Here is a 9402-nt window from a genome sequence, read left to right on the forward strand (position 1 = left end):
CTACATTGCAACAGGGAATACTGTTCAAAAAGGTGCTGGCTGTGAAGGTGGTTTGGAACAATCATGGAAGGGAATAGGAGAACTCAAATGTAAATTTGAGACTCAAATTATACCACTCTAACTCAGAGATGAGAAAGGGCATAGGCTAGGAGGTGGGGGGGAGAGAGAGAGAGAGAGAGAGAGAGAGAGGTGACACAGGGTATGACAGAGAGATAGGGAGAGAGAGAAAAATGAAGAAGGTTAAATCCACTGGTCTGTGAATAACACTTACGAAGCTGTGCAATAATTTAACCCAAATGTGCCGGTAAATTGTAAGAATATTCCATTGTTTGAGGTGCCATTTTTCAGATGATACATTTAACCACACCATGTGCCCTCTGGAGCTGTTAAAGATCCCATCACGTGTATTTGGAAGTGAACCAGGGAGCAGTTTTCCACAGGGCCCTGGGGCCTATCATTATCTCCCTCAAATAAAAGAGCATTAAATAAATATAATGAGATGAGTTAGCCCTGCTGTTGTGCCATTTGCTATGTGTACATTGGCCGCTGTATATCAATGGCCGTGGGAACGGTAGCTGCACCAACCTGGAGGAAGAACACCTCATCTTCCGCCTCGGAACACTTCAACCCGAGGGCATCAATGTGGACTTCACCAGTTTCCTCATTTCCCCTCCCCCCACCTCACCTCAGCTCCAGCCTTCCAGCTCAGGACTGTCCCCACGTCCTGTCCTCCCTGCTAATTTCCCTTCCCACCCTCCCCTCTCACCTATCACCTCCATCCCCACCCCCATTCCCCCTATCGTACTCTCTACTACCTACCCCCCACCCTCTCCTCGGACCTATCACCTCCATCCCCACCCCCATTAACCCACTGTACTCTTTACTACCTCCCCCCACCCTTCTCTCTGACCTATCACCTCCATCCCCACCCCATCCACCTATCATACTCTTTACTACCTTCGCCCACCCTCCCCTCTGACCTATCACCTCCATCCTCACGCCCATCCCCCTATCGTACTCTTTATTACCTTCCCCCACCCTCCTCTCTGACCTATCGCCTCCATCCCCACCCCCATCCACCTATCGTACTCTTTGCTATCTCCCCCCACCCTCCCTCTGTCCTATCACCTCCATCCCCACCACCATTCACCTATTGTACTCTTTACTACCTTCCCCCAACCTCCCCTCTGACCTATCACCCCCATCCCCACCCCCATTAACCCACTGTACACTTTACTACCTTCCCCCACCCTCCCTCTGACCTATCACCCCCATCCCCACCCCCATTAACGCACTGTACTCTTTACTACCTTCCCCCACCCTCCTCTCTGACCTATCACCTCCATCCCCACCCCCATCCACCTACTGTACTCTTTACTACCTCCCCCCAATCTCATCTCTGACTTATCACCTCCATCCCCACCCCCATCCACCTATCGTACTCTTTACTACCTTCCCCCACCCTCCCTCTGATCTATCACCCCCATCCCCAACTCCATCCACCTATCGTACTCTTTACTACCTTCCCCCACCCTCCCTCTGATCTATCACCCCCATCCCCAACTCCATCCACCTATCGTACTCTTTACTACCTTCCCCCACCCTCCCTCTGATCTATCACCCCCATCCCCACCCCCCATTATACTCTTTACTACCTTCCCCCACCCTCCCCTCTGACATATCACCCCCATCCCCACCCCCATCCACTATTGTACTCTTTACCACCTACCCCCACCCTCCCTCTGACATATCATCTTCATCCCCACCCCCATCCACCCATTGTACACTTTACTACCTACCCCACCCTCCCCTCTGACCTATTACCTCCATCCCCACCCCCATCCACCTACCATACTCTTTACTACCTCCCCCCACCCTCCTCTCTATCCTATCACCTCCATCCCCACCCCCATTCACCCATTGTACTCTTTACTACCTTCCCCCACACTCCCCTCTGGCCTATCACCCCCACCCCCATATTGTACTCTTTACTACCTTCCCCCACCCTCCCCTCTGACCTATCACCTCCAGCCCCACCCCCATCCACCTACCGTACTCTTTACTACCTTCCCCCACCCTCCTCTCTGACCTATCACCTCCATCCCCACCCCCATACACTATTGTACTCTTTACTACCTCCCCCCACCCTCCTCTCTGACCTATCACCCCATCCCCACCCCCACCCACCTATCGTACTCCTTACTACCTTCCCCCACTCTCCCCTCTGACCTATCATCCCTATCCCCAACCCCATCCACCTATCATACTCTTTGCTACCATCCCCCACCCTCCCCTCTGACATATCATCTCCGTCCCCAACCCCATCCCCCTATTGTACTCTTTACTACCTTCCCCAACCCTCCCCTCTGACATATTATCTCCATCCCCACCCCCATCCCCCTATCGTACTCTTTACTACCTACCCCACCCTCCCCTCTGACCTATCACCCCCATCCCCACCCCCACCCACCTATCGTACTCTTTATTACCTTCCCCCACTCTCCCTCTGTCCTATCACTCCATCCCCACCCCCACCCCCCTATTGTACTCTTTACTACCTTCCCCCACCCTCCCCTCTGACCTATCACCCCCATCCCCACCCCCACCCCCATCCCCCTATCGTACTCTTTATTACCTTCCCCCACCCTCCTCTCTGACCTATCGCCTCCATCCCCACCCCCATCCACCTATCGTACTCTTTGCTATCTCCCCCCACCCTCCCTCTGTCCTATCACCTCCATCCCCACCACCATTCACCTATTGTACTCTTTACTACCTTCCCCCAACCTCCCCTCTGACCTATCACCCCCATCCCCACCCCCATTAACCCACTGTACACTTTACTACCTTCCCCCACCCTCCCTCTGACCTATCACTTCCATCCACACCCCCATCCACCCATTGTACACTTTACTACCTTCCCCCACCCTCCCCCCTGACCTATCGCCCCCATCCCCCTATCGTACTCTTTACTACCTTCCCCCACCCTCCTCTCTGACCTATCACCTCCAACCCCACCCCCATCCACCCATTCTACTACCTTCCCCCACCCTCCCTTCTGACCTATCACCTCCATCCCCACCCCCATTCACCTATCGTACTCTTTACTACCTCCCCCATCCCCACCCTCATTCACCTATCGTACTCTTATCTGCCCTCTCCCCACCCCCAGCCCCTTCTCTCATTTATCTCTCCATCCTGCAGGCCCCCTGCCTCTATTCTTGATGAAGGGCTTTTGCCCGGGAATGTCGATATTCCTATTCCTGGGAAGCTGCCTGACCTGCTGTGCTTTTCCAGCACCACTCTCAGCTGGACTGCTGTATGTCAATGACTGTAGCTCCGTAAGTAAAGGTCTTCAGTAGCTGAGGAGCATTTGGGACGTTCAGTCTCTGTGAACAGTGAACTGTAGCCTCCAAGGTAAGAAAGGGAAGGTTAAACCCACTGAAGCACAACTGACTATCGCTAAAGTTTAGACCTGTCCCTGCTGATGAATAATGTTCCCGTTCCTCTGCAGGTTTCACACAACATGGTGGTAACTGACTTGCAAAATACAACCAGGGACCCAGCTAGAGGGGGTGAAACTCCAGCTCCCGGGAATGTCTTCGAGGGTCCAGTGGGAAGAGACACTGCACACCCTGGGAGCACTAAAGACCTTCTCTATGCCAGCATCAACTACACAAAGTTACCCAGCAGTGATGGGGCTGTGCAGAGGGGTGAGGACACGGAATATGCACAGATCAGATTCCAGCCAAACTGAGAGAGAAAAGCAGGGAGAGGGCTGTGAGGGATGTGTGCAGTCAATGTGGTTGAATAATGAAGAGAAAGTGGCGCTGCCCAGCTTTGGTGTTCACTCTGAATATGCTTTCCAAGTGCTGCATCTTTTTCACGTTATCAGAGATTGTATGAAGTTTATGAATTGTGTGTAATTTCGCAGATATAAGCAAAGTGGCTCACAGCACCAAGGTCTCAGGTTCAATTCCAGCCTCAGGCGACTGACGTGTCTGCGTGGGTTTCCTCTGGGAGCTCCGGTTTCCTCCCACAATCCAAAGATGTGCGGGTTAGGGTGAATTGACCAGGCTAAATTGCCAGTAGTGTTAGGCGAAGGGGTAAATGTAGGGAAATGGGTCTGGGTGGGTTGCTGTTCGGCGGGTCAGTGTGGACTTGTTGGGCCGAAGGGCCTGTTTCCACACTGTAGGGAATGTAATCTTGTCAAAAAAGCAATTGTGATGAAGCTTTACAATATCTGATTATTGTTTGTGAATGTGGACTCAGGCATGGATTTGTCTTTCTAATGTAGATTAGATTACTTACAGTGTGGAAACAGGCCCTTCGGCCCAAAAACTCCACACCGACCCGCCGAAGCGCAACCCACCCATACCCCTACATTTACCCCTTCACCCAACACTACGGGCAATTTAGCATGGCCAATTCACCTGACCTGCACATCTTTGGACTGTGGGAGAAAATCGGAACACCCGGAGGAAACCCACGCAGACACGGGGAGAATGTGCAAACTCCACACAGTCAGTCGCCTGAGGCGGGAATTGAACCCGGGTCTCTAGCGCTGTGAGGCAGCAGTGCTAACCACTGTGTCACCGTGCTGCCCAATTTGTGTGTTAATAAGGGATAACACATGATTATAGTTTCATACTCTGTAAGTGGCTTTTTTTAAATATACATTGGAAAACTTTGAGGTGAGCTATTCATGAGATTAGGGAAAAGGGGTAGATCAGAAAACAAAAACTTGTTCCCTCCAGGAATGTGGGAATTCAGAACCAATTGTCAGTCAGGCAGTTTGCAAGTTTATATATACAGAAGGGGCCAATGACAGAAGGACTGGGATTAAATGACCTGACTGCCCTCAAGGTGCTGCCTATCTTTTACCAGGACCTGATCACTGTCTGGAACATGGTCGAATCGCGCCGCGCCTACCCTCCGGCAGGAGTAGCGGCTGTTGTCAGGGAGCCGTTGCTCAGGAATCCGCACCTCCGTGCTCGCGAGTTCGACTGGCTGTCAGAGGGGAGGGCCGTGGTGGCGAGGGTGACCAGGGTCGGGGACATGCTGGGTGCCGGGGGCCTGGGCTGGACACTGCCGCAGGACGTAGCGAGCAGGGCAGCGGTAGACGCCCGGTACGTGGCCACCGCCATCTGACGCCTTAAAACGGCAGTGCTCGGACCTGACGTAGTGCACCAGTTGGAGGACGCTCAGGTGTGTGGTGGAATCCTGTCCGCGCTTAGCCCAGCCTGGACAGTATTTCACATTGGCCCCAAGGTCCCGTACTTCCCGTGGGAGCCTGTGCCCCACAACCTGAGCCACCTCTGAAATTTTAATTTTGTTTCCTTTCGGGGGTGAAAAGGCGGGCCCTGTACAGACTGCTGCTGCACACCGTCCACCTCTTCTCCGTCATCCACAGTCCGGACACGCCTTAGCGTGCCCATTTGCCATGGGGCGGTGAGGATCCCCAGTGGAGGGCTCTCTACGCGGGTGTCTGCCCCCTTTCTCTCGGGGATCTGGGGTGGAGGGTGCTGCATGCAGTAGTCCCCTGCAACCGCAGATTGCAGTGGTTCACGGACTCCCAGCCCAACTGCTTGTTCTGTGGCGCTGTGGAGTCTGTGGACCACGTGTATATTGCATGTGGGCGTTTGCACTCCCTTTTTGACTTTCTTAAAAAGCTCCTCCTCTGATTTTGGTTGCACTTCAGTCCCACGCTCCTGATATTCGGGCACCCGGTGCGGAGGAGGGAGGGCAGGTCTGAAGACCACCTCGTGGTTCTGCTCCAGGGCCTGGCCAAACTAGCCATAAACAGGTCCAGGCAACTGGTCGTGGAGGGGGTCGTTAGGGCCGACTGCCTGCCCCTCTTCCGCGGTTACGTTAGAGCCCGGGTGTCCTTGGAGAAGGAGCACGTGGTGTCCACCAACACCCTGGGGTTGTTCAGGGAGAGGTGGGCGCCGCAGGGAGTGGAGTGCATCTTTCCCCCTCCAACTCTATTTTGATTTAGTCCCTGCCCTCCACTTCACTGTTTGATCACACAGCATTGCCCTTTGATGTAAAGGTCACTGCTTGTCACTGGGCACTTGGGTGTTTCCCTATCTTCCTGGTGGTGGAAATTAAATAAAGATTTGTGCACCTTGTGACACACACACACACACACACACCATGGGTGCTGGGGAAAAAATAAGCACTACCGCAGTTAGGCGGTAGTGTGGGGGTTAAGTATCAAAAAAAGGAAAAAGAATTTTAAAAAAAGAAAGATCAGGAGATTCCCCTGTTTGATCACACAGCATTGCCCTTTGATGTGAAGGGCACTGCTTGTCACTGGCAAAGAAAAAAAAACAAAAAAAGAAAAAAAAATGACCTGACTTTGTTAAAGATGGTGAAGTTTCAATTCCAAATCAAATTTGGAATTAAACGTCTACTCATGAGCGGGTAACAACAGGGAATGGTCTCCTGCTGTTTCTACACCTTATGGTCTTACAGTCCCGTCTTTGTCATCGCCATATAAGCTCATCTTGTTCGATAATGTCCTTTGGGAAGAAAATGTGCTGGAATTTATACAAGGGCAATGTTATTGACTCTTAAGCACTGGGCTATTTCAGAGAGTAAAGCACTCAGAAATATCGAATGGCTAAAACACCTCAGAAACCAGACTGACCAATAGACATCAATCACAGCTCTGAAAACAAGAATGGCAAATTCTTCCTGACCTACACCGAATCCCCTGTTCCTTGGATGCTGCCTGACCTGCTGCGCTTTTCCAGCAACACATTTTCAGCCCTGTCAGATAACAGGCTACCCCAGGGCATTGTAGCTGACACACACTGTCACTGACACCATCTGAGGTCTGAGGTGGTATACAGACCTGTTCATTACCACCAACTACTCTCCCTTAGCCGATGAACCAGTGCTCTTCCAAGCTGAGTAGCATTTGCAGTAAGCACTGAGGGTAGCCTTGCCACAGAATCTACTCTGGTGGACAGACTTCAATGTACAGCAGCAAAAGTGGTTTGGCAACAGTCCACTATTGACTGAACTGGGTGAACCTGGCTCTGCAGCAATTGGTGAGGGAACCAACGAGAGGGAAAATCAAATTTGACGTTACCAACCTGCATGCTGCAGATTATATTAGATTAGATTCCCTACAGTGTGGAAACAGGCCCTTTGGCCCAACAAGTTCACACCAACCCTCCAAAGAGCAACCCACCCAGACCCATTTCCCTACATTCACCCCTGACTAATGCAGCTAACAGTACAGGCAAGTTAGCGTGGCCAATTCAACTGATGCATTTGTCTATGACCAGCGCACACTCTCAATGGAAACAAAGACCTGTCTTCACATTGAGAGTACCCTGTATCATTTTGTGTGCCTATAGGGGTGGCACGGTGGCACAATGGTTAGCACTGCTGCCTCACAGCGCTAGGGACCTGGGTTCGACTCCCGCCTCAGGTGACTGTCCGTGTGGAGTTTGCACGTTCTCCTCTGGGTGCTCTGTTTTCCACGTACAGTTCAGATGAATTGGCCATGTTAAATTGCCCATATGTTAGGTGCATTAGTCAGAGGGAAATGGGTCTGGGTGGGTTACTCTTCGGAGGGTCGGTGTGGACTTGTTGGGCCGAAGGGCCTGTTCCCCACTGTAGGGAATTAATCTAATCGCTGTGTTCAGGAGGATCAATTTTGAACTCATCTAGCAACTCAATGCACAGATCCCTCTTAAATTTAAAAATTTTAGATCCAGGTAAAAATCTCTCACTTATGATCCCAGCTGATGCATCTGCCAGACAAGTCAGGTCTCAGAGTGAAACCTGGATTGATAGATCGCGTGCTAATGTGGTGCTGAATCACACTGAGGGGATAGATTGTCCTTAACAACAGAACAGAAGTTTATTATACAACAGAAGAAATAAATAGAAACCAGATTTTATGTCTCACTGGGTCAGGACACTGGAAATCAAGCCTCATTATCTCTGGAGTTGTCGCAAAATGTTCAAGCTTTTATATGGGGAAGTAATATTTTCCAATGTACCTGTCTATTGAAATGCCACAATAGAAAAGCACAAACGAGGTGTCTTGACATAAGGATGACTATTTATTATAAATAAGTAGATTCTAGCTTTGGATAAACAATTATGAACTGTCAACATATATCTCAATTGCTTAAAACTCAAAGCCCCTTATAAATAGAAAATATTTATAAAGGCATCGTTGTGCGACTGAGACTTTCTAAAGCTCTGGTTTGGCCCCATTTGGAGTACTGTGTCCAGTTTGGTCCCCACACCTCAAGAAGGACATACTGGCACTGGAGCGTGTCCAGCGGAGATTTACACGGATGATCCCTGGAATGGTTGGTCTAACATATGAGGAAAGGCTGAGGATTCTGGGATTGTATTCATTGGAGTTTAGAAGATTAAGGGGAGAGTTAATAGAAACTTACAAGATAATACATGGCTTGGAAAGGGTGGATGCTAGGAAATTGTTTCCGTTTGGCGAGGGGACTAGGACCCGTGGACACAGCCTTAGAATTAGAGGGGGTCAATTCAGAACAGAAATGCGGGGACATTTCTTCAGCCAGAGAGTGGTGAGCCTGTGGAATTCATTGCCGCAGAGTGCAATGGAGGCCGAAACGCTAAATATCTTCAAGGCAGGGATTGATAAATTCTTGATGTCACAAGGAATTAAGGGCTACGGGGAAAATGCGGGTAAGTGGAGTTGAAATGCCCATCAGCCATGATTGATTGGCGGAGTGGACTTGATGGGCCGAATGGCCTTACTTCCACTCCTATGTCTTATGGTCTTAAATCTCCCACTACCCACACATACAGACAGAGAGGAAACATTCATGCCATAGGTGGAGGGAAAGATTGGAAAAGCAACTCAATGGTCACTTGATGACAGTATTCACTGAAATATCACTTCTCTATCTCAACCCTTTTGGTTGTTGCGATCCCAGCTGATGGGACTGTTGGACAAGTCACCTCCCACGTTGAAATCTTGACCGAGTGCATTTCACTTCTTTTTGTTTTTAATGAGGTGGTCTCTGACTGAGACCCAAGCGCATAGCAACATGATAGTTGGAGGAAGAGCGCCTCATCTTCTGCCTGGGAACCCTCCAACCACAAGGAATGAACCTAGATTTCTCCAGTTTCCTCATTTCCCCTCCTCTCACCTTGTCTCAGTCAAATCCCTCGAACTCAGCACCGCCTTCCTAACTTGCAATCTTCTTCCTGACCTCTCCGTCCCCACCCCCACTCCAGCCTATCACCCTCACCTTGACCTCCTTCCACCTATCGCATTTCCAACGGCCCTCCCCCAAGTCCCTCCTCCCTACCTTTTATCTTAGCCTGCTGGACACACTTTCCTCATTCCTGAAGAAGGGCTCGTGCCCGAAACATCGATTCTCCTACTCC

The 9402-nt window shown here is 50.7% G+C and overlaps 1 protein-coding gene across 2 annotated transcripts in view; it reads left to right on the forward strand.

Annotated features, from left to right (window-relative positions):
* The window catches only part of LOC132833960 (myelin-associated glycoprotein-like), a 53385-nt gene extending 49453 nt beyond the window's left edge, over window positions 1–3932 (forward strand). For both annotated transcript variants that reach the window (XM_060852657.1, XM_060852660.1), the window contains one exon: window positions 3515–3932. In XM_060852657.1, the coding sequence (XP_060708640.1) occupies window positions 3515–3757 (243 nt within the window). In that variant the 3' untranslated portion in view covers window positions 3758–3932. The remainder of the gene's footprint in view (window positions 1–3514) is intronic.
* Window positions 3933–9402: the final 5470 nt, after the last annotated feature.

Source organism: Hemiscyllium ocellatum, chromosome 38 (genome assembly GCF_020745735.1).
Source record: "Hemiscyllium ocellatum isolate sHemOce1 chromosome 38, sHemOce1.pat.X.cur, whole genome shotgun sequence".
In the NCBI taxonomy this organism is placed as follows: domain Eukaryota; kingdom Metazoa; phylum Chordata; class Chondrichthyes; order Orectolobiformes; family Hemiscylliidae; genus Hemiscyllium; species Hemiscyllium ocellatum.